The following is a 25,903-nucleotide window of genomic DNA, read 5'->3' as shown; positions in this document are numbered from 1 at the left end:
ACGATGAAGAAAGGAACCCACAAAAGAACACGATGAAGAACCAAGCACGGAGAAGAAAGGATTCCATTGGGATTTGTGTAGGTGTTTCTAATTTGGGTTTTTTGATTTGTTGTTCGTATATTTATTTCTGATTTGTTGTTCCTTCGTGTTTCTTCTGATTTGTTGGTTATTCCTTCATGTTTCTGTTCTGGTCTTCTTCGTGTTTCTATTATAGTGTTCATGCATTTTGAAACCTCTTTATGGAACTTGAGTTTTTAAAACTCGAATTCCACACAGGAAATCGAGTTTTAAATACTTAATTTCCATGTAGGTTTTTTTTCACATGCAAATCGAGTTTTAGAAACTCGAATTTCACCTTTGAACTCAAGTTTAAGAGTCTCAAGATACTAGTTTGTTGCATAGTTTGTAAACATAACAACTAACTAAAATATTTCAAAAATAATGTTAAATGAAAAAAAAATTCCATCCTCCCCGAATTTTCAAATTTCAACGGACTAATTACTATCCTTCCCGTTTGGATACACGGCCTACCTTATCACCGTTACGTTCCTGTCCAATTCTAAGATTTGATTTTTTCATTCATTTCTATGTTCCCGCTCATTCACACAGTTCCTCTCTCCATCTCTCACATTTTCAGTCTCTCTCTCTCTGTGTTCTCTTTGGTGATCTCTCTGATTCTCCCAAATCGAAACCCTAGCGAAGCTCAATGAACCACTACCACATCTACCAAGCCATTGGCAGAGGCAAATACTCGGTAACACTTCCATTTTGCTCAAAACTAGTTCCGATTTTCAAATTTCTAAATATGGTTAACTTGTCCAAGTTTGATTTTCTTTACTTTATTAATTAATTGCTTTTCTTTTGGTTTGTTTGTTTCCAATTTTGGATTCGTAGACTGTGTATAAAGGCAGGAAGAAGAAGACAATCGAGTACTTCGCGATTAAGAGCGTCGATAAATCGCAGAAGAACAAGCTTCTTCAAGAAGTAAGCTATAGTCTTTATTTTATTTTTCCTGAACCGATTTGTGTTTTCCTTTCTGGTTACTTTGATTCAAATTTGTGTAAAATTGTTGATCTAAGGCAAATCTGAAAATGCAAGCACTGTTTTAAATTTCAAAACTAGTTGAATCACAAATCTGGATTTTTTAAAATTAATTTGAATCTCAAATAGTGTCTGTTACTAATTGTGGATTTCTTTGAATCACATATAGTATTAGTTTTAATTTGATGCCAAACAAGTATGTTGAATGAGCTGCTGGTTTTTTTTTTTTTAGGAAGTACTTTTGTGGTATAACTAGTTCAATAATGGTCTAAGCCTGGTTTCAATGAGTTTATTTTCACATCATAAGAGAATGTACGACGTTACTTAAATTTTTACACAATAAACAAAAGAAACTGTTGAAAATAAGCTCATTTAAACACAACCAGTTTCGCATTTTTTTATATATGCACAGTGTTGTGTTTGTGTTTATATGTTATGAGTTTTTTTTTTTTTTTTTTAAATTGCCTTGTTCTTTTGCGGTGCATTTGCATGCAGGTTAGGGTTCTCCACTCTCTAGATCACACAAATGTACTCAAATTTTGTTCCTGGTAAGGCCTTATTTGAATACAGAAACACAGAATCTACTGTTGTTAGTACAGTTGCTTGCTGATTAGCCACTTGACTTGATGACTGCTTCTGAAATTTCAGTTTTGTTCTTTAATATTTGAATTAATTTGTTCTATCAGGTATGAAACATCCGCTCACTTGTGGTTAGTTTTGGAGTACTGTGTCGGTGGAGATTTGATGACCTTGTTGAAGGAGGTAATACATTTCTTTGAAAGGCTTTTTGGTATTTTAATTTTATTGATACTGCTGTGGGTAATCCAACTGCTTGTATGGGGAGTTTGTACAAGGATACACCCTTGGTGTCAACCAAATGCAGATATGAGTTATTGAATGCAACATCCTCAAATTGTGATTTAACCATGGGTGTGGACTGTGGATGTAGGTGCTGTTAACAAGCTTATTCAGTGAAATTATGAGTGTCCTTGTTACATGTTTGTGTATAAAAGGAAAATTATTGTGTCCTAGATTTGTATCTAGTCCTTTTGGATCATGACCCTTGTTATATCAAACTCCTTTTCGATTAGACAATAATGGTTATCAACTTATTATTTTTAAAGATTTAATAGATACATATCAGATTGACTGCAAACAAAGCTGATTAGTGTTTCCTGTGGTTTATTAATCAATAGAACATTTGAAAGGGAAAAGAAATGGATGTGTAACATATTTCTTGCAAAATGCAATATTGCTTTATTATAAGGGCAGGGATTCGCTGCAAACTAAGTTGCAGCAACTCTTGCAAAAATGCACATCTGTTAATGCCTCAAATAGACACCTGTCCAAGCTTATATTTAAATGAAAAATTTCACGTCAACATTGAATTTTTCACCAGATGGCCACTTGACACGTGTGCATTTTGCACGAGTTACTGCAACTTAGTTTGCAGCAAATCCTTTCCCTTATTATAATTATTATTTTTAAGCTTGTCATTTTGAAGTGATTTAACCGTTGCACCATTTCCCTGGCTTCATCGTTTCATCCTTCTTTGAATTTATCCCCTTTGAGTTTATTCAGAGGTCAGATATATCATTAATATTTGGTTGTAAGCATGGGGAAATTATACTAATGTTGTGGCAAAAGACTTTGATTTGCATACTTTTTAGACCTTGTCATACTATTTTTTTGACAGTTTCATTATACTTGGTTTGTTTGGTTAACATAGAAATGAGGACATGCGATCTGCGTATGTAAAATCTGAATGTAAAGCATGCTTAGAATGACATGATTCACATAACTGACATTTTTGTGGCTGAGATGCAGGATAAAAAACTACCAGAAGATTCAATTCATGATCTTGCATGCAACCTTGTCAAAGCTTTGCAGTATGCTCATCACCTTGATTTTCCTTTTTCTTCGTATAGTTAGCACATGTTTTATTCTTGAGTTATGTTCAGGAAATGATCACTATTGTCAGGTATTTGCATTCCAAGGGAATTATTTATTGTGATTTGAAGCCCTCGAACATTCTATTGGATGAAAATGGACGTACAAAGGTGCCTCTGCATTTCATTTTTCTTGTATGCTCAAGCTATTGCCAGTGGTTATGATCGATAAATGAATAATTATTATTGTGCCATTTATGCCATGCAGCTATGTGATTTTGGGTTGGCTAGAAAATTGAGTGATATATCAAAAACTCCTTCTTCCTTGGTATGTTTTTACCAACTTTTGCAACAATTGATGTTATATACAGAGTTTATAATTGACTTGGTAAACATTTTACCCATTTTCCCTCTTAATAAACTAGTTGCTAATGTAGATTGATTCTTATGATCTTGTTTAGTTGCCGCAAGCTAAACGTGGAACACCATTTTACATGGCTCCCGAGCTGTTTGAGGATGGGGGTGTCCATTCTTATGCATCTGATTTCTGGGCCCTTGGTTGTGTGCTATATGAGTGTTATGCAGGGAGGCCTCCCTTCATGGGGGGAGAATTTACTCAACTAGTAAAATCCATCCTTTCAGATCCAACTCCACCTCTCCCGGGTAATCCAAGCCGCACTTTTGTCAACCTAATCGATTCTTTATTGGTAAAAGATCCAGCTGAAAGAATTCAATGGCCTGAGCTTTGTGGACATGCTTTTTGGAGAACTAAATTCACTCCAGTGCCTTTACCTCCTCAGCCTGCTTTCACTAATATGATAGAACAATATGCTAAACCATGTCTTTCAGAATGTAAAGGTGATAAATCTCTCCAAAACAAGACCCCTCCTAAGTATCGTGAAAAAGATGTAAAAGGGGCTCTGAAGCAGGATGATAATTCTATTTTAGGATTGAGAGGCTATGAGACACCAGTCAAGGGTACACCAAGTGGCCGTAAAACTCAAACCAAGGCTTCTGGTAGAGTGGTTGAGGAGAAGAATAAAGACCGTCCAAGTGCCACTAGAGGCGTGAATCTTTTAAGACTTTCAAGAATAGCAAAGACAAACTTACAGAAGGAGAATGAGAAGGAAAACTACAGGAGGCCCTTGCCTAATGGCTCTGAGAATGATGCCGAAGTCAAAATTGAGAACACTGATATGGAACTTGATTTTAATGAGAACACTGAAGATGAGGCACAGGATGAATCTGATAATGCAACTTGTACTCCTGCAGACAAGATGTCATGTCAAGATCAGCAACAGGGGAAAGTAGAAGATATTGAAAATAATACACATCAGTTTGATACGCCTGCCTCAGATGAATCAAAACCAATGGACCAGGATTCATCTTCAGAGCATATTGAAGTGGCTGCTACCCCTCCCAGTGTCAGTCCTCAGCTTAAAAATCTGAGAATTAAAGATGGTTCAGGATCAGTCGTTGACTCTGATTCTTCAAAATCATCTAATAACATTTCCCAGGTTTTTTGGCATCCATCTGATCTCTCAGTCAGACCTGTAATGCCTAGCAGAAAAGCTGATAAACTATTGGAGGTGATTCCGTCACTTCCCTTTGAGGCCCTGCAAGCATCTGAATATGTGAAGCTGCCTAAAGACCAGTTGGATTCCCTGAACAATAGGATTACAGCCATTTTTAGTGGGAACACTAGCATTGGGGAGAAGCAGAATGTGATCAAATACCTTGAGATGTTGAGCACTAATGTTGAAGCAGCCAATATCTTGACCAATGGGCCAATAATGCTCATGCTTGTTAAAATGCTCCGACAATCCAAAGCATCTGCTTTGCGTGTTCAACTTGCATCACTGATTGGCTTGCTGATACGGCATTCGACTTTTATTGAAGATGATTTGGCGAATTCTGGAATTTTAGGTTCACTTTCTGATGGCCTTAGGGACAAGCAGGATAAAGTGAGGAGGTTTTCAATGGCTGCTTTAGGTGAGTTGCTATTCTATATATCAACTCACAATGATAATACTAGAGATAACAATCCACCTGAATCTCCATCGAAGGACAATAAGTCCACATCTGGCTGGCAGGTTAGCTTCCTACTTTATTGTCATAACTGTAGTGTTTGTGTGTCAATTTTTTTGAAGATCAGTTGATCTAAATATGATTTTTCCATAAGTAAAAAATTTAACATATCCTTCATGCCTCCATTATTCAACTAATTTGTTACTTATAAAAAATCGTAACATATCTACCTATCAATTGAAGTCTCATGAATGATTTATTGAGAGAACTTTTACTTTATAGAATGTCATTGAGTCCTGTATGCACTCTTCCTGTTCTTCTAAATCATTTTTCTTTATAGACACTTCACATTCCTTGGGGCAGGTTTCAAATTCGTTGATTTCATTGGTGTCATCAATTTTACGAAAAGGTGAGGATGATATGACTCAACTTTATGCATTGAGGACAATTGAGAATATCTGCAGTCAAGGAGGGCACTGGGCAGCTCGTTTCACCGGCCAGGATGTGATTAGTAATGTGAGCTATATATATAGGGCCGCAGGGAAACAGGAGAGCATGAGACTCACAGCAGGATCATGTTTGGTCCGCCTGGTTCGTTTCAATCCTCCCAGCACTCAGTCAGTTTTAGATAAACTTTCCTTCAAGGAAATAGCATCTGCCCTTGTCAAGGGCAGTCCACGTGAGCAGCAAATTAGCTCGAACCTTTTAAACATGGCCATGCTTGGAAGCCATATGTTCACCAGTACTGGTCGGTATCTTCTACCTCTGGCAGAGGATAAAAATCTTATCCCAAGTCTTGTGACTCTCATTGAGCAGGGAAGTGAAGTTTTGAAGGGAAAGGCACTCATATTTGTGGCTCTCCTTTGTAAGAATGGAAGGAGATGGCTGCCACACTTTTTGTGCAATGCTAAATTACTTTCTGCTGTGGACAGGCTAGCAAAAGATAAGGACAACTTTGTGAAACAGTGTTTAGATGCATTTGTGAATGTTGTGGCATCCACTATACCAGGTTTACTGGATACCATAGCTGGAGATATTCAGCAAATGATGGGAGGAAGGCGCCATGGTCATATCTCCTCCCTTAGCAGTCGAACTGCTTCAAAGACTAATGTTCATATGTTTCCTGTTGTTCTTCATCTACTCGGGAGCTCATCTTTTAAGCGCAAGGTGGTCAGCCATCATGTCCTGCAGCAGTTGGCAAATTTAATCAAACTTGTTGAGACCCCATTTCAGGTAGGTGGCTGCATCTGAGCATTGTTCATTTTTAATTATGTCTAGTTTTTGCATTTTGACAAGATAGTTTCATTTTTCTCAATTGAGTTGAGTTGCATTTCTGTTAAGGTTTAAAGGAGTACTTTTGCTAAAATCTGTATAGTTGGCTAGATCTTCCAACGGTCAATGTCTGAAAACTTGGAAAATGTGAAACTTGTAATCAGCTTGAATACTTGTCTTTGTAGGGTGAAATAATGGTGGATGTGGTTGGTAAAATGCCTGCGCAAGTCTGCCATATTTAGTGAACAACTCTTTGCAAAATTAATCGCTAATAAAACGTGAAATAAGTTCCTTAGGTAGATATCTTTGACTAAATTATTTGGAAAATGAGTTTCACACAATTATCTTGGCTATGTGGTGAACTTCTAACCTTGACTAGTGGTTTTGAATCCTTTGTGTGAAAGAAACAAGATGATGTGGGTGACATTGATCTGTTAATATGCAAATTATCTTTTTTATTTGATTTGCAGGGCAGGGACGACTTCCAAATAACCCTTCTTCGAGTTCTAGAATCTGTGACAGAAGAGTCCCCTGTAATTCTTGAAAACCCCGTTATTTTCGTTAAAGAAATTCTCCCCAGCTTGGCTGTTCTGTATAAGGGAAACAAGGATGGCGATGCCAGATTTTTGTGTCTGAAAATTTTGTTTGATGTAATGGTCATTTTTTTTAACGAACCATTTGATGATGAGCAAAGATCAGAAGACTTGAAGTCCATAGCTTATACTCATTTCCTCCCTCTCTACCCCACCTTGATTGAAGATGAAGATCCTATTCCAATGTATGCACAGAAGCTTCTTGTGATGTTCATTGAGTTTAAATACATTAGAATTTCAGACATTCTGCATCTGAAGACAATCTCACAATGCTTTGAGTTTTTGCTCGGTGATCTCTCCAGTGCAACTGTAAACAATGTCAACTTGTGTCTGGCTCTCGCATCTGCTCCTGAAATGGAACCCAAATTACTTTCCCAACTAAAAGTAGTCAGGAGGATTGGAAACCTCTTGGAATTTGTTTATGCAAAGGATATGGAGGATTTTCTTGAACCAACTCTTGGCCTGTGTAGGGCTTTTCTTCTACGATCAATCAGCAGCAGAAAAGGATTTATCTACACAAAAGAACCAGCTCTCTTAAGTGATGGTTCTGCTGAAGCAAGCAGTGCGGTTGATCAGCAGCTATGCATAAGAGACATAATGGACTTTGGTAGCAATGTAGGTGTACTGTTGGAGTTATGTGGGTCCCGCGAAGCAAATGTTGCAGATATAGCTTCTGAATCTGTGGTATTGTTGCTTAAGGCAGCTCCAAGGGAAGCCACAACTGGTCTTCTAACTAATCTCCCAAAGGTTAGTGCAATTCTTGAGTCTTCAAGCAGGGGTGTCTCACACTTAATTGTGCTGCGGGTGCTGCATGCTCTTGGCTATTCTTGTAGGCAATATCTGTCACAAGCAATGATATTATCGATATCTATACCCGAGATTTCAAGGATTGAAGCTTTTGTGTCTGAATTGAAAAGTTCAGGTGTATCTGCTTTAGCCAATGCTGCTTTGCTTGTGGCATTGGAGCTGCAGCGGCTGCCTCGGTGCGTTTGATGACCTCAAGGTAGTATATTTGTTACATAAGATTAAAGGTTTCTCAATTTGTTGATTTCTTCTTGTTTGCTAGTGCCTGAACACAAAAAATTATTTTTTGGAATTAAATATGCTCAGTTCCATTGGATAAGAAGGCAATGGAAACATTTATCTTAATGCAGTTAGATTTTTGTTTTGTTTTTGTTTTTTTTTTTCAAGAACATTTATCCTCAAGTATTTTCTTTTCCTGTTGTAGGTATAACCTGTAAGAGGCTCAAGTCGCTGTCCATGCATACCATCAGCACCCACTACATGTTTCAGCATTGGCACATATCGTTGGTTTCAATTCATTTTATGAAATTGAAGAGAGACATCCTTTGGCAGCTATAGCTGGTTTCAATTTCATTTTATGAACTTGAGGAGAGACATCCTTTGGCAGCTATAGCTGCTAAACGATGACCAATTTGGTGAAACCCTGTGATTTTGGGGCTAGGGGAGGGTTTAATTTTTTCAGATTTATAGGTGTTTGAAGGTCCCATGTGTCTGCAAATATTTTCAGTAGCACTACTGATGATTACAGTTTGGTGTAAATAAAGTCGTCATTTACCTCATATAAACTTTCAACCTCCAATTAGTTAATGTTCTGTGCATAATTGCAAAAAATATTTTAGTTTGTCTGTTGTTTCTTACCAAGGAATTAACTAATTACATCTGAGATCGAACGTGAACAACTCCAAGTACATTCTGAACACTTCTGAGTTTGTATCTCAATTCCAACATTTATTGTGGAAAATCTAATACAGCTTAAAATATTGCTTGTTGACTTCTATTTGTAATTTTACTGTGAATTCCACCGAGTTGTTCCTAACAGTAACGCTTTGTTAGTATCTCCAATGAACTGCAATAGAAGAAGGGTGGTTGACATTTACTTTATTTTGGTTTTGGATTTTGTCATTTTTGTAATCAACTCGATGGATTGGGTATAGGGGTTCCGATTATCATAAATTCAGGGAGTTCCAACATCACGGGCTGAAAGGCAAAAGGGAAATCCTCTGCTACCAAACAAAATCACAACAAAAGTCTAGCAATCTTTGACTATTTCTCGTACATGCCAACCTGTTTTTTCTCATTGCCATCCCTTAATAACTAGCCATTTGGAACTTGACCCCACCTAGAGCTTCCAGTCATACCTTTTGAAGGACCCAAATCATAACTTCCACCAAAGCCCACATACATACCCAACTCCCTCTTCTTTTCCTTAGTAAAATATTCATTACTTAAGTATATTACACTCTCCAATAAGGTGAAATTGATTTCTTCATGATTATAATGGCCTCCTTTTGGTTTCACTTAGGAACACTCATCATCATGGCTTTCATGGCCTCACCTTTGCTTTGTTTATCTCCTCAACTTAATTCTGATGTTTCCACTATCTCAGCTATACCATCATTCTTGACAAACTCTCCCCTATCTCTATCTTCTTTCCAAGAAATATCCCCAGACATTGCTCCACTTTTGCCTTATCCTGGTGGTGCAGTGCCTGCTCCAACTGGATCATCCATAGCCACCATTACTTCAAGTCCAAGCCCTCCAAATCCAGAGGAGTTGGGTGCACCTGGCCCTGATTCTGCCTTTCTGCCATCGGGGTCATTGCCGGCTTCCTCTGCAGAATCTAAAATCCTGTTTTCGTATATAAACACTGTTTTTGCAGGTTTAGCTGCATATTGGTGTCTGCAGCCACTGAAGATGTAGTTGTTGAGGGGCTAAATGACTCCATTAGTGTTGTAGCTTCCACTGCTTCCTACTCCCTGTTGATGCTAATCTTTCATTCTTTTCAGCATATGATACAATGTATGTAGTTCTTGTCTTCAGATGAGTGTGATACTAGTGCAATTGTTCCATTGTGACTATAATTTGTTGTTTTGATTGATTTTTTTTTAGTAAAATGAGATGTATTGTTGAGGGATCAGTTTTCTTGTTAAAGTCTTGTAACTATGAAAGAGAACCTGAGTTAAAATCATCATCCTCTACTTATTATAAGAGGAAAAAAAAAAGGACCAATATTTGTTGCCGGCCATTATTGTACTGTGAAACTTTTGACCTACAAGAAGTTATTATCATCTTTTTCTTTGGACGGAAAACCGCCACTAATTGGCACCAAAAAGAGAAGCTACTAGATTATATATATATTCCACGTCTATGATATTTGCCTTTTACCATTAGGTCAAAACACTAATAGGTAATTTTTTTGTTATATAGGTGAGATTTGAATTCAAACTCCTTATTAATAAATAATATTGATTGACATGTCTACTCATTTAAGCAGTAACTAACACTATTTAGTTATTATTATTACTTTTTGTTAACATGAGTGTCTAGAGTTTTCGAGCACTTGATTGTTAAACTTAAAGATCTTGTGCACCCTAAAAATTTCAAATAAAATTTAGCACGTAATGCCATATTATTAAGCATGGGCCTAGCTTTTGGATGTGATCCTGATCCATAATTTCAAATTTGATATCTAGCAACAAGGGCTCAAATGCAAGTTCTTCACCTACTGGCACATGATTAGCAATATAAAATCTCAATTAGAGTGGAGATTATGAAGTTTAAGGAGAAGGTATCTTATGAGATTGTCTTATCATACCACTCACTTACAGCATGTGGTAACCTACATATGATGTGAGAGGGGTGTCTTATGATACCATTTCACAATATACTTTTTCCAAGAAGAGGGCATAACTAGAAAATTTATTTGCGGAGGCCCCACATCTAGTACTAAAATGTAATTGTATGAAATTCTCTCTCTCTCTCTCTCTCTCTCTCTCTCTCTCTCTCTCTCTCTCTCTCTCTCTCTCTCTCACACACACTTAAACATAGTTATATATGTATTTGTTATTTTGCTAGAAAATGTGAGTGAAAAGTTTCAAACTTTACAAGAGATGATAAAACTAATAATACATAAAAATTCTTGATAGAATTTGAAATTTATGACGTTTGCTTCATGATAAATTGCTCTAATTGTATTGATTAAAAAAAAAATGTAATTTTTGTACTTAAAAAATTTATTTTTGTTATTTTAGTCCTCAAACTTTAATGTTTTTGTTTGAGTGGATTTTAATTTTAATTTACTTGAATTGATTATAGGTGGTTCGATACCTTATTTCACGTTTCGATCTGGGTTTAGACTTGAATGGATTATCTGACTTCATTTAAAAAAAAAAAAAGAATTTGACTTCGCATTTAAGTAAATGTGGTTCAGTATTGCCTTAATTAAGAGGTCTTTTATGCTCAATGGAGGAAATGCAAGTAACAATAAAGTATGGAGAGCAAGTAAATTAAATTTTAAGTTATCAAGTACTGGGACTAATCTCTAAGCAAGATCAACTGCCATTGAGTTCCAAGAAGTTAAATTATCCCTGTTCACACTAAATTTGATTGCAAACACAACATATCAACGGTGCACAAAAGACATATGGAAGCCTAAGTAAACATACTCAGGGTCCGTTTGGATACAGTTAAAAATTGAAAACTAAAAATACTGTAGCAAAATAATTTTTAAATGTGTAAATAATACCGTGTGGCCCATTTTTAATGAAAATGTTGTTGAAAAGTGAGGTTTGTGGGTCCCGTGAACAGTACACGGGACCCACTTGTGTGGCTGAAAAGTAGTTGAAGAGTCAAATTGTGCGGCTAAAAAGAAAAGAAAAAGAAAAAAAAAAGCTGAAAACGCAAATGCCCAACGTGAACGCACAAACCAAACTCATACTAAACGTCAAATCAAATTGAGGATAAAAGCATTATAGATCTAACAAGATTAACAAATAAGAATTTGAATCAAACTAAAATAAATTTGTATAAACAAGGTTATGACAAGATTTGCACATCTCATAACCAATAAATGTCTCTCTAGTCTTTACTAATTCGTGTTGTATAAGTATATTCTATTTTTTGATAATTTGATATCTGCGGTGGGGATTTGAACACTTGATATCTCTGTTGGAAAAAAAAAAAAAAAAAGAGTGCAAATTAGTTGAGTTACAATGTTCTTTAGCAAGTATGTTCTTTTCTTATATGCGATTAGGGCCTGTTTGGTAACGTTGTTTGAACAACAATTTTCATTATTTAAATAACAAAACACGTATTTTTATAACATTTTTTCACCCACACGTATTTTCAACAACACATATTGCAACATTTTTATTTTATTTTGTTTTGCAAAATGGAATTCTCTCACGTGCCTAATCTATTATATACGGTGTGAATTTGAATGGATGTCCTTGAATAAGGAGAGCAGCAGCTTTCACGGGAGCTCAGCTAACACACATCATTAATTTCAGATTCTCAAACAACTTGCACAACTAATCCAGGCCTGTTTTGTACTCTAATTCATTATATGCAAGCACCAGGTCAATCAACCTCACAACAAGAATATTGCCATGATGGCCCACAGAACCAAACAAAAGTATATGAAATGGGAGCCCTAGCTTCCATCCTTGGCTTTCTCTACGTAGAAATTCTACAATGTACGTCTCCACCATGAACCACCCGTTTATCCCCCATATTTTCAACTCTTATCCCAGCTTCTTCCTATATATCTCCACAAATTAATCAAAGAAAAACCCAACCTTGAGAAAAGAAATACCAAGACCAAATGCAATAATGGCAAGACTAGGCTCAATTTTCAGTCATGATTCTCTTTACTTATTACACATATTGGTTCTTCTTCTTCTTCTTCTTTTACAAGCTTGCCCGCAGATTGCATTTTCTCACTCAATGGTTAAGTTTCTTCCTGGGTTCCAGGGCCCTCTTCCTTTTGAGCTCGAAACTGGGTTAGTACACATCCTTTAGGATAGTCTACTACAAAAATAACAACAAAACCTTAGTTCCAAATTGTTTGGAGTTACTTTAGGTAGTTTCTGAATTTCAATAATGTCATATGTTTAAATGTTGTTAATTTTCTTTGAAGCAAAATATATATAATGTTGAGTAACGTTATACTACCACGTAATAATGTTATAGGTATGTGGGAGTTGGTGAATCAGAGGAAGTGCAACTCTTCTACTACTTTGTCAAGTCCGAAAGCAATCCTAAAGAGGACCCCCTAGTGCTGTGGCTAACCGGTGGCCCCGGTTGCTCTGCCTTGTCCGGGCTTGTCTTTGAAATAGGTGAGACTTGAGGGACTAAGGTCCGTGAAATATCTAGGTTATTGCACTAAATGTAATATCTTATCATCTCAATCGTTTGATTGGACAAGATAAAAAAAAAAAGTTTTAAAAAAATTAAAACTTTTTTTTTCTCTGATTTTATGGTTGAGATGAAATTTTTTTAACTTTTCATCTTGACCATTCATGAGTTTGCACAGGATTTAGATCCAAACTTGAGAGCTACATGCAACACTACTTTTTAATGAGGGCTACATATATTCAAATTTTATTTTATTTTTTAAAATGTCAATAACGAAGTTATAATACCATATATATATATATATATATGTAATTGTCATCTATATACCATGTGTGTAAATATGTACTTTCTATTTTGTTTCTTTTTTCTCAAAAAAAAAAAACATTCAAACGAAAGATATTAATTTTTAATTGTTTAGACATGTTATTAACTATTGTTGTTGCTAGTTGCTACAACTTCTTAGTTCTTATTATATACTCAAATCTAAACTAGCAGAAAAGCCAATCTAGATTCTAAACTAGCATAATTGAAAAGATGACATCGTTTTTAGAAACAACCCCAAATTTGAAAGGTTTAAAGTTCATTTTAACTTCTTTTTTCTTTTTCTTTTTTTTCCTAAAAGGTGGTTGGTGAGCAAAAGAAAGATTGACTGATTGAGAGGGGAAAAAACCCCTGTTTTGATTAAATAAAAGAAAGTTGGTAGTTGGTAACTTTCACCTAGCTAGGTGACTAATTATTTGTTGCACCAGGTGTATCACACTTCCTTTCATATATAAATGGGCCATACATGTAGGTCTCGCATATAAAACCCACATTCATGTAAGAAGAAAAGGAAACTTGCACAATAAAAGAGTAATTGAATAGAGCAACTAAATAAAAATAAATAAAACAGTTACACAGATTATAAGCACCATGAATAGAGCTAAAAGTTATTGATATATGAATTTTGTAGGTCCATTGAATTTTAAGGTAGAGGAATACAATGGGAGCCTGCCAAAGTTGGTCTTAAATCCGTACTCTTGGACAAAGGTGAAAATATTTTTCTTGTAGTTCTAATTTTCTTTCTTTCTTTCCAAATTTCCCACAGTTTTCGGTGAGAATTATGATGTACATTTGGACGGTGATGATTGAAACGACAGGTATCTAGCATAATATTTGTAGACTCGCCCGTTGGCACTGGATTTTCCTATGCAAAAAATTCGATTGCTGATCGGTCAGACGACTTCAAACAAGCACACCAGCTCCACCAATTTCTGATTAGAGTATGCAGCTTCAAATTCCTGCTTAGGAGTGTCCCCTATTATAGTATATATAATGATTGCCAAACATAATATGCCATATCAAGGTGTATATGGTGATTGGTGAATTTGGCGAGTAATTATTCACAACTTTGGTAATTAAAGAAAAAGTAATGATTAACAACTACTTTGGAAGTAATATTTCTCTCACGTTATAACGAGTTCTGTTTATTAATTTCACAGCGAAACTCACCATTTATTTGAGAAAGGGAAGAATTTCCTTTAAAGTATTGAATAATTTTCCATTGCAAAGGTGGGTACAAGTAGGGATAGCAATAGGGAGGGGTGGGGCCGAATAATGGGATCTTCACCCCCGCTCTGTATGGTTTTGTCTTACTCCATCACCACCTCAACCTGCATGACGAGGAAAACTTCCTTATCCCATCCATGCCCCATGGGGCCCGCCCTACCCTGTAAAATCTACTTCGTATTAATTTGTACCACAACTATTACAATTTCTTTTAATAAAACATGTTTCATTAATATAAATATACTTGAAATTGCAACTAAATTTATCTAAGTGTTGATTATCTAAGTGAATAATATTATCTAAGTGTTTAATAAGACAATATCACAATAAAAAAAATCTTAATATCCATGCATTTAAATAAACTAGTATTGATTTGTTTGTTTAAATAATAGGGATTTAGTGTATGAAAAATTTAAAATTATAGCCTTTATCAACGTAGGACGGAGCTAAAATGTCTAAACCCATATATCATCACCCCATAGCGAGGGCTAAAATCTCGCCTCATCCCCGCCCTACCACTTATGCCGGTTGAGAAAAACCCTCATGGGGCGAAGTAGGGAAGGGCAGGACGGGGTAAAATTGTCATCCCTGAGTACAAGTTCTCTAGTTCTAGGGGGAATATTTCATGAAGCTTAAGTCACTTGTCCTTATTCCTCTCTAATTGGAATCAATAATAATAATAATATTATTATTATAATATTTAACATGTTTTCAGCCTAACTTTATTTATGTAAATCTTATTCTTATATATATAATATCTAAAAGTGAAAGCGTAATATTTATTATTGCCACACTTCTATTATGCCACATTAGTGTAATAGTTTGGTCCTCAGTACAATTAGTCCAGCAAATCCACTTTTATGATGTTTTGGGAAAAGAGGTTTGTATAGGGGAAAAAAAAAAAGTTGTTTCATTGACATTCACAGTGTCATGTTGGTAAGCTATTGATAAAATTACATTTTTCTTATATTATTAAAGTTTTTTTTTTTCCTATATTTGCTTCCTATTTAGGTCATTCAAGACATATAGAGAATAAATCATTTGTGATGAGTATTAAAACAAATTCTAACCACACATTATATTATTTACAAAATTGCTCACCTTATATAATACTGTAATTGAATGTAAATGCATTATGCTTCCTTGAAAAAAAGAAAATAAAAAAAATTAAAAATTAAAAAAAAAAAAAAAAAAAAACTTACTAAATTTAAAACACTTTCAAATAACAAATATAGATAGTTTAATTTAGATAATCTAATATGTTGTTTGAACTCTATTTTGTTAGAAAATAATCATATCATTTCAAGAAGGGTTTAGGACTTATTTATAAGTCTCATTTACTATTTTCATTTTTTTTTTAAATCCTTAAATTTTTTTCGCTCGAATGTGACTAGTTATTTTTAATTATTATTATTGTTAGTAATTGAGATGCATTTTGTAGTGGCTGATTGACCATCCAGAATTTGTCTCGAATCCGGTCTATATTGCTGGGGATTCATACTCTGGCATTCCCGTTCCAATCCTTGTTCAACAAATCTCAACTGGTATGAGAATAAAGGGTGAACCATGATGAAGTGGATTTATTTATGCGAAAGATTCATCTGCAAGCGCATACATAGAAGCAGTGTTACTAGTATTTTAAGCACTAATTCTTGTACAGCAGTGTTACTAGTATATGAGGAGCAAACATGTTAAGCATTTGCTTTACTTACAGTAATCCATAACCTTTATACTTGTACAGCACTTTATCTCTTCATTATTTGTCCTCTTTGGTTTGGTTCATTCTAAAATACAATGGCCTTGCAGGAAATGAAGGAGGTATTGAACCATTGATAAATCTCCAGGTTATCTCTCTCTCTCTCTCTCTTAGGGAAGAAGAAGAAAAACTAGCTAGGTTGTTGGTCATTATTGTTACAATATTGATTAACTGATTAAATTCATTGTTTGTTTAGGCTTTAAAATCTCTCTCTCTCTTTCTCTCTCTCTCTCTCATTTGTGGAGGTAATATGTACAGAGTGTACATTAATGAGCATGTGATAACATTTATTGAATCAAATATTGCCACCCTTAGTTCCAATTGCCAAATGCTACCAAACAGTGTACAAATTATAAATTGATGAAAAAGTCTAGAGCTTCCTCAAAGTTGCTAATCAAGTTGTATTTCAATGCTTTCAGGGATACTTACTAGGAAATCCTATTACAGACCTAGGTTCAGATGGAAATTCAGCAATCCCTTACGCTCATGGACTGGGACTCATTTCTGATGAACTCTATGAGGTGATTCAATCTCTCAAAGCTCATAATTCTCCAATATTCCAAGTCATTAGGCACAATGATAACGAATCTAATAAGGCCACCTTTTTTTTTAGTCATTGAAGAGAAGTTGTGGAGGAGAATATATAATTATAAATCTAGAAAATGCAGAGTGTATGCAACATGTTCAGGAATTCTATGAGGTAAGAAAACATTACATTATATTTGTGAACACATCTACTATTATCATTCAGTATATATCTATGTGAAACTAATATTTGTATTATAAATTTGATTCTCAGTGTCTTTCAGGAATTAATACTGTACAAATTTTGGAACCTATATGCAATATTGCTTCTCCTAAGCCACATGCTATGTTTGATAAGAGAAGGTCTCTTTATGAAAACCTGAAAGCATTCCTCAACTCGGACTCATCAGATCCTCAATTAGGCTGTCGTGTAACTTCACATCCTCTTTTTACTAATCACTTGAGCACTATATCTAGACATTTTAAATCACGATTTCAGTTATTTTGAGCTGTGAATACACACTGTGTGCAATAAACACTGCCCTTTTAAATTTTGAAATATGCCATAGGGATAGGATAAGATATGATATTCTTAATCTTTTGTGACCAAGAAATCCTAGAGAAATTCGACATTTAAAAATAAAATAATATAACATAGTTATTTTATTCTACCATATTAATGTTAGCTCATAAAACTAAAAATCATGAATCCAATGACCTTGAATGTATCATCCAAAACAAACTCTCTTTTTTTTTCTTCGTTGATAAGTGGAGAACGATGATTCAAACCCAAACTCTCTTCCACAGAAGAAATGAATAATGTCACGAATAATGTCACTAAATTAATCTTTTCATACTTTTCAATTAAATGACTCATTTTCTGTGCTTGCAGAGTTACGGATATTTGCTTTCACGTTATTGGGCTAATGATGATGATGTCCGCAAAGCTCTTCACATACGACAGGTACAAACCTTGACTCAAAATAAATTGAGGTACCTATAGGACAACGATTTTTATTTTTTATTTTTGGAGAAACGGACAACGAATTAATATAATAATAAAGATCTCGGTTTCATAGGGAAGCATAGGGGAATGGCAGCGTTGCAAATCTGAATTGTATTACACACCAGATGCTGCAAGCAGTTTTGTGTATCACGTTAACATCAGTACTAAAGGCTACCGTTCTTTAATATACAGGTAATTGATTCATTATTGAAATTAGGGTAAAAGTTTGTTTTTGTCCCTAAACTTTATAAAAGATCTTTTTTCATCCTTATTTTTGTCTTTAAAGAATAAAAAAAAAACTTTTTACAACTCCAATTGGTTGGCTTAGTGGTTCTTAAAGTCTCATAATATTTATGAGATCCTGAGTTCGAAACCTCTTATCAGTATTTTGGAACCACCCGCAAGGAATTCCTCCCTTTAATAATATAGTGTGTATTGGACGGAATGATTACATACACCAAAGAGAATAATCAGATACTCCTAGATTAAGATACCCTTATTTGTCAAAAAAAAAAAAAAAAATTTAAATTGAAGGCCTAAAAATAACTTTTAGTAAAGTTTAGAGATCAAAATAATATTTTACCCTTGAAATTATCATAGTATTGTTCTTTTTTTCTTTTCTTTTTTGAGTTAATAGTATTGTTCTATTGAATGTAAAACATATTTACACAATTTTCTTTCACTTTTCCATTAATAGTGGTTAATTATTTTTTTCCTTAAAAAAAAAAAAAAAAAATTACAGCGGAGATCATGATATTACTGTGCCATTTCTGGGGACTCAAGCATGGATTAGATCTTTAAACTATTCCATTGTCGATGAATGGAGATCATGGAACGTCCAGGGCCAAGTTGCAGGGTGAACCCTTGACTTTAAATATTTTGTTCTCTATTTTGATCTTGAAGTTATATCTAAAAAAGGGTTAACAAGTTTTGAATGATCACGTTTCAGTTACACAAGGACTTATTCGAACAAGATGACATTTGCTACCGTGAAGGCAAGAGAAAATCGATCATTTCTATTGCCATTAGGCTTTCTTGGTATTTGGTAATCTAATTTAATTATGATTTCTTTTCTTGTGTCTTGTTGTTCGGTTTTATATGCAGGGTGGAGGGCACACTGCACCTGAGTACAAGCCTAAAGAATGTTTCATAATGTTCAAAAGGTGGACATCACATGAACCATTGTAAATGTAAAAGAAATTTGGTTCATTACTTAAACCATGTTATATTCATTGGTTTTAAGAAAAACAATTCAACTTAGACATCTCACATCTCCATGACACTGTCAATAAATAATGAGTTGGTTACTAAATTCTTTCTTGGCTCTTCACCGGCGTAATTATTTAATTATTCATGCTTTAAATTTTTATATTTGAATTTTCTATTTGGGATAAAGTTTACATATGTACTCAAATGTCTCTCTCTCTCTCTCTTAATTGCATGTTGAGTGTCTTAGTGGGAGAGGGAAAAAGATAAAAATAGAAAAGAAAGAAGACGATCCTTATATTTTGTTTATCATAATGATCAAACGGTGTGGACCATGACAAGTTGATATTCTTAATTGTGCTAACATATTAGTTTCTTAAAAACGCAGCCCTTTCTTCACCAAAAAGGCAGTTACAGAATCATGCCTTGAATGATGAGGCATACATGGCGCAACCAGTGGAACTTCTGATTTAGTAATAAACCTCTAAGAACTAAGGAAAAGAAAATAACTTAAATTTTGGTAGATCAAATCAGGCAATATGGATAACAACATAATACTTCATTGAGTAGCTCCTAAAACCCTGGACTGTGAAACCTATATTAAATATTGCATGTAAACTAGTAAATAATTTGTGCAAGAGGCCCAAGATCGATGGCCCTCCTATTTGTCATATGGTACAACATATTATGGCATCTTGTGGATAAGATTGCTCACAAATTACAGAAAGACAAGGATATTCAGGAAATGTGTGGGGTACCTCTCATCTTGTGACTTTATCTTTGAAGTGTGAATAAAGATCATAATGAATGAAGAATGCTCCATGTCCATTTCAAGGATGATGCAGTATAGGCGTGAAAAGGATTCATTTACTTTGTAACCAGGAATGTGAGCAAAATTTGGGTCAGAAGATACATCTTACTTATCACGAGATTCCCTTTTTGGAAGCATATCAGGCCTTCTAAATCTGAACTTGAACCTTATACCTACAACAAGAGGGACAGCCATGAAGAAAATACATATCTTTGTGTATGTGCATGCAATATACAATGCATGACATGAATGCTACTTTGAAAAGCTTTGATCCAGACTACAATTGCTGATGCTTTTATAAGCTGACCTCTACTTTTTTTGATAGTACGATAGGATTTGAACCTATGGCATTCACTTCATAATAATTGTCCTTTACCATCAGACCAAGACACCAACGAATTTCCTTTTTGTGTAGGTGGGGTTTGATCATAGGTCCTTTATTTGACATCAAGAGACTTCTCTAGTCGAATTAACTGGAACCCACATCTAACCTCTACTACTAATAAGAGAGAGAATTTCATCATCAATTTTGTCACCAAATATTCCTACAATCCTTCATTAATAACCACTAATCCATCTTGTTTAAAGCTGATTATAAATACATCAAAAGACAGTAAAATCCAAGTGGACAATGCAAATAATGTTCCTAGCATTAACCATAAGACTACAACTAAGAAAGACACAGAAACTAGTGCATTGGTCAAGATAAAATAGTAAATGCCAGACAAAAGAAGAAATATTACCGTTGGTATTTCTTGAGAAGAATTTCAGCACCTCATCAATGATAATAACCTACACAACATTGATAGTGAAGCTTTGAAATAAGTGGCAAAAATGCATTTTGACAAAATAGCAGATGCATTTAGAAGTGCCAGTTACAGAGTGCATGCTTCACACAGTAAAGCATTTGAATGATAATTTACTATTTATTTTAAATAAAACAATTAATAAATCAACTAATAATTTGTTTTAGCAACCTAAATGTATTTTATTTTATGAATACACACAAATATTTGATCATTTAAGTAAGCTTTAATTTAATAAAGCCTATTATGGAGCAAGCCAAATTACTTTTGCCTTAACCTATCATAAATTATATTTTCTATTTTTTTAAATCTTATAGTAGTCCTCATCCTTTAATTATCCTATCTAAATGTTAGATTAAACGGTATTTTGAACATTAAAATTGGATCTAATGAAGTTTGTGCACTTTTTCACTTTTTATGAATAACTATTACCTACAGCAAATGAAAAATATGATTTTATGTCCCACCAGTCTAGAAGCTTTCACGATAAACCCCATTACATATAATGTCTAATGAATTTTGACCTTTCAAAATCTTAAATTCATATTCAGCACAAAATTCTCATTAGAACAACAACCAAGCCTTAATCCCAAAATCTTTGGGTCAAAATATAATATATAAAAAAATCAAGCAATTTATATTAATATTCTCAGGATAACCCAATAAATCAATTGAATACAGGCTTGAACTAACTTGCTCGATGGAGCATAATATATTCATTTTTGGGTTGTCTCAAAGATTTTTTTTTCCTTTTTGGATTAAGTAGCAAAGAATTGTCGGTTTGACATATTTAATCAGGAAGGCCCATCCACACAAATTTAAATGTCAAATAAGGTTACTTCTGCACCTCTAAGACCTCCAACGCTTAGGAACCAAAACAAAAGTAACCTTGCAGCAGCCAATTGTTTTGACCATCAAAGGGAACCCAAACCACTTAAGTAGACAGTATTTTTAGCTGAAAATATTATATCTATACAGTTTGAAAGCAGCTAGTGCACTAGAATAATAGTTGAAGGATAGGTGCTAAGCCAATCATTTAAGTAAAATAGCTAACAAACAGAGAACAAGAAAATACATAACATACAGGAAATGAAAGATATAGGACAAGCCTCCACTCAGCCCAAGATAACGGTGTTACCTGCAACAAAATATATTGCAGCTCGTTAAATTCATTTGTGAAAGGCAATCACTTTAGGAAAAACATAAGTGTATCACAGATAAAGGACAACTTACAGAGAAGAGAACTGAAAGTGGATGCACATACAAAATTAGTACGTGAAAGATCATAGTTAGGATGATTGAAGCAACAAGCCATAAATTACTCCAGGGAGGGATAACACTGAGATTAAGCACAGTTAAAAAAAAGAGTCAGTTCTAGTACTTTTTTCCCTTCGTAGAGAACATCAAAAGAAGAGCACAAAATCTATCTATTCATGCAAGCGAGAGATAAACAGGTCACTTTTTGTTTGCAAGCATAAAAGCAACTTAACACAAGTGACTAGTACCTTAAAACTGTATAAGATGGCCATGAAGAGAGAGAGAGAGAGAGAGATTTCTTCACTAATATCTTAGTTTTGGTTGCCAACTCTCATTATAGAGACTCAATAAAACCATATTTTCTTTCCATTTTGAACACTCCAACATAATTAAGATTTTAAAATCTGGATTTAGTAAAAACTGGTCAAAGTTGATTGGACCTGGGTGCTCAAACAGACCCCCAACATAGTACTAGTCCCAACCTTACCAGTAATACAACTTTGATGATCATGTTCTCAGAACTTCTACCTAAGTCAGTTTTGGATGAAACTACAGAAAAGGAAACTGAATTATAAAAATTAAAAAAAAAAAAAAAAATTTGGTTCCTTCTCAATACTGTCTCCAATCGCATAGAATAAGGACAGACAGAAATTAAAAAACATGCGATACTATGGTTAAGAAGAACATAAAGATATTAATCAACATGGCTTCTCCGATTTGATCCATCCAGTAAAATAAAATCTGTAAGAACAGTATGGCACTCCCCACTTCAAAGATGCAGCAAGCTGATTTGTAGTGTATGTTATATCACAGAATCAAATCTAAAAAACATGCACAATTCCAGACCAACCAGATAGAAAGGACAAAAACATGGTGATGTTTAATTGTTCATAAATTTTCCTTTGACTTCAAATGCTACCTTATAGGAAAGAACTAAATTACATAAAAGGTTGGAAAGTTCTTTTCAGCGTTCAAAATAAATGTCCTGGGGTGAAAGGGGGGAAAACACAAAGGAAATGAAGATTATAAAACAAATCAAATACTCACAGAAGAGATTGATTTTCACTAAGATTATTCAAAGCATTGAACATCTCAACAACAACGAGCACAGTCATGGACACAGTCGAGGGATGTCGATCATTAAATATACTGCAAGGATAAGTAGTCTCCCTTGTTGCACAAGTGTCAAAATTCATCTGCAATCACAGATATCAGAGTTTCAAAAGGGCAATGCGAATGGTACTTAATACTGGAAGCAATTCTCTGAAAAGAGCAAATTTTTAATTATTTACATAAGTTACAGTTTATCATAGGAAGCATGAGTCAAAAAAATATTAAGAAAATCCTCCATTTACTACTATTTTTTTCTAAGTAAATAAGTATTTTATTGGAATAAGACTACTTCATGTACAAATGAACACAAAGGAGTCCAAAGCCCTCCATTGACTACTAGTAGGATGCACAGATACTCCGTTTTTGCTAATATACCAGTATCCAATAAGTATCGTACCAGTATCATATAGGATACCTCTAAAAGATACATACCCAGTCATTTTTTAAGTATCAATACATCTAGGATACACCCATGATATGACTTGGATACCCTTGTAATCCAACCTCCAATAGTGAGAAATAGCCCAAACTTGTAAGAATTTTATATTTTGGTTTCAATGTTGAACACTTATCTAGTTATCTTCTATTTATTCTTTTGGATTTTGGTTTGTAATCTAAATATCATTTAATGGTCACAGATTCATATTATCATTCATTATTGCTCTTAAATTGATATATACAAAAAATATATATAAAAAAAATGCTTAACAATATTTAAAAACTATAAATAAAATATTTTATAAGTAATTAATACATGTATCCCCAGCATATCGTCTCCTAAATTTTTCAAGAAATATTGTATCCCTGTACCCGTAGCCTATCATCCCCATACTGAACCAACATTTATCAAATACCACATAATCTTTTATTTATTTATTTTTGTTACTTTGGCTCCAATATGGATTTGGAGGATGCATTTACTCAGGCTCCATCCAAAATATTACAGTTAAACACAAAATTAAAGAGATTTAAAAACCCAAAATTTTCAATATGGCTTACACCAACTAAATAAAGGAAGCCACAAATCAAAGAAATATTCCCATTCCAATAAGCTAACCAACAACAATAATCCTAACATATAATGAATTCTTACCAATTCACTGTATGGAAGTCTGGGACCGCTATCAGCATAAACAAACCACCATATGAACCCCGCAATAGTGGCAAGACCAACATAAGCTGCATCAACCAAATTACACTTTATACGCCTTCAATAGGACTCACATAAGCAAAATAAACAACAGATAAATATACCGTACCCCTGAATCAAGCAACACAGTTGTCTGAAGAAACCAAGTATTAAGAATGCGCAAACACTAAATCATATATCCAACAGAATTAATTTTTCTAAATCCATACTAATCACTAACCTCTACCTCACAATTGTTACACAATACGCCAATCGTTTTTGGGCCCAAAGGCAGTGATTACAGGATTAATTTTGAAAATTTCCATGGAGAAAATATTCAATAAATTATAAACGTTTATTCCTTACCTAATTTTGGGCATTTGTTATAGACTGAAACAAACAATAATGTGAACTAAGACAGTGAACCATGACAATTTTTATAGGGAGCAATTTATCCAAGAAATGAATAAGATCAGAAAAATAGATAAATTTAACCAAGCAATTTATAGTCGTAATGCAGCTCAGTCAGCCCAAAAATAGATATAGGGGGAAAATCAAGTCTTTGTGTGGACAAAAGATATAGAACCCCCCCATCACGCTGACTTATGGATGCAAACGCAGGAAGAAGACGACCCAACCAATGGCCTTAGGGATGAAGCCAGCTATTTGTTGGGCCTAAGGCCTGATTAATTAATATCTAGGATTCACTTTATTTATGTAATTGGTTATTTTCTTTGTCAATATGGTTTAGGAATTTAATTCATTTTCATAACAGGTAAGTAGAATTATTTATGTATTTTATTTTATAAGTGAGTAGAATTATTTTATCTTCCCACTAGGATAATAATTTCGGAACTCAATTAGGGAACCCAAGTTCAATATTTTTACATTTTACATGATTATAAATTTTCATTTGAAATTTTCGTGATGGTTCAATGCTGATTGCAACCAACCCTAGGTTATTCCTAGGTTTACCTCCATGCTAGGTGCCAATTCCAAGCACACCTAAATGTTGATTCCTAGTTTATTTAATTTTTCTGTTCTTTAGTTCTAGTATTGCATCAGTTTTGGTTTTCTCCTGTATCAAGTTAACTGGAAGAGGGTAAAAATAATAATAAATAAAGGAAACTTGACCATAAAGAGCAAGATCAATAATATTAAATTCATTTGTGTGTGTGTGTGATATAATACCCAACCACCCAACCCGAGGTAGAACATGCTGAATCCAACATTATACTGCAATGTGGGAGGGTGTTTCATATAAACAAAACAAAGTATGGCGATTGTGGATACCTCCAATTACCAAATAGCGGAAAAACAACCATCCAGTGACAACAGCTTCATTCACCTGCACATCCATTTTGAATGGGAAGTGATATATCTTGAGAAGAAAAGTGTCATAACATGAGAAGAAACGCTATTTCTGATCATATTAGAAAACAGCTTGATATATTTTAAGATTCATAATTAAATAACATGGTCAGAGGAAAAGGTCCGTTTAGAAAATTATTACCCAAATGTGTTGTATAATCTATTTGCAAGAACAAAGACTTAAACAACACCCCCCAAAGAAAACCCCACACACTTTATTTATGTGTAACACCGCCCAAATGTGTTATGCACCCCAGTGGATCTTGAACTCGACCTTACCCTCCACCCCATTATTATGGGAGAAGGAACAGGCCCAAATGTGTTACGCACCCAGTGGGTCTTTAACCCACGACCTTACCCTCCATCCCATTGTTATGGGAGAAGGAACAGTTG

General features: G+C 34.4%; 4 protein-coding genes across 6 annotated transcripts in view; 3 read left to right on the top strand and 1 right to left on the bottom strand.

Annotated features, from left to right (window-relative positions):
• The first annotated feature begins 560 nt into the window (after positions 1-560).
• On the top strand, positions 561-8,624 carry LOC115971752 (serine/threonine-protein kinase RUNKEL-like). The gene is made up of 11 exons (XM_031091779.1): positions 561-754; positions 895-984; positions 1,537-1,589; positions 1,728-1,803; positions 2,869-2,930; positions 3,023-3,101; positions 3,199-3,258; positions 3,392-5,023; positions 5,322-6,191; positions 6,701-7,826; positions 8,052-8,624. Exons 1-10 carry the CDS (start codon positions 707-709, stop codon positions 7,814-7,816), a joined length of 4,086 nt encoding a protein of 1,361 aa, XP_030947639.1. The 5' UTR covers positions 561-706; the 3' UTR covers positions 7,817-7,826; positions 8,052-8,624.
• A 167-nt stretch (positions 8,625-8,791) lies between these two features.
• On the top strand, positions 8,792-9,754 carry LOC115970024 (classical arabinogalactan protein 26-like). Its single transcript, XM_031089680.1, has one exon. It carries the CDS (start codon positions 9,116-9,118, stop codon positions 9,545-9,547), a length of 432 nt encoding a protein of 143 aa, XP_030945540.1. The 5' UTR covers positions 8,792-9,115; the 3' UTR covers positions 9,548-9,754.
• Positions 9,755-12,310: 2,556 nt separating this feature from the next.
• On the top strand, positions 12,311-19,147 carry LOC115969752 (serine carboxypeptidase-like 2). Its single transcript, XM_031089360.1, has 14 exons — positions 12,311-12,627; positions 12,818-12,963; positions 13,935-14,011; positions 14,122-14,244; positions 15,972-16,074; positions 16,337-16,374; positions 16,706-16,807; positions 16,900-16,986; positions 17,086-17,241; positions 17,704-17,775; positions 17,891-18,009; positions 18,560-18,673; positions 18,767-18,812; positions 18,922-19,147. Exons 1-14 carry the CDS (start codon positions 12,458-12,460, stop codon positions 19,003-19,005), a joined length of 1,437 nt encoding a protein of 478 aa, XP_030945220.1. The 5' UTR covers positions 12,311-12,457; the 3' UTR covers positions 19,006-19,147.
• Positions 19,148-19,374: 227 nt separating this feature from the next.
• LOC115970981 (calcium-transporting ATPase 3, endoplasmic reticulum-type) overlaps positions 19,375-25,903 on the bottom strand; it is a 29,960-nt gene continuing 23,431 nt past the window's right edge. For all 3 annotated transcript variants that reach the window (XM_031090631.1, XM_031090633.1, XM_031090632.1), the window contains 7 exons: positions 25,433-25,487; positions 24,104-24,189; positions 22,945-23,093; positions 21,874-21,979; positions 21,725-21,778; positions 20,578-20,626; positions 19,375-20,007 (listed from right to left, as the gene is read on the bottom strand). In XM_031090631.1, the coding sequence (XP_030946491.1) occupies positions 19,940-20,007; positions 20,578-20,626; positions 21,725-21,778; positions 21,874-21,979; positions 22,945-23,093; positions 24,104-24,189; positions 25,433-25,487 (567 nt within the window). In that variant the 3' untranslated portion in view covers positions 19,375-19,939. The remainder of the gene's footprint in view (positions 20,008-20,577; positions 20,627-21,724; positions 21,779-21,873; positions 21,980-22,944; positions 23,094-24,103; positions 24,190-25,432; positions 25,488-25,903) is intronic.

This window comes from Quercus lobata, chromosome 12 (genome assembly GCF_001633185.2).
Source record: "Quercus lobata isolate SW786 chromosome 12, ValleyOak3.0 Primary Assembly, whole genome shotgun sequence".
NCBI classification, from domain to species: domain Eukaryota; kingdom Viridiplantae; phylum Streptophyta; class Magnoliopsida; order Fagales; family Fagaceae; genus Quercus; species Quercus lobata.
Note: the sequence above shows the minus strand (reverse complement) of the source record. Positions and strands in the feature narration are given on the sequence as shown.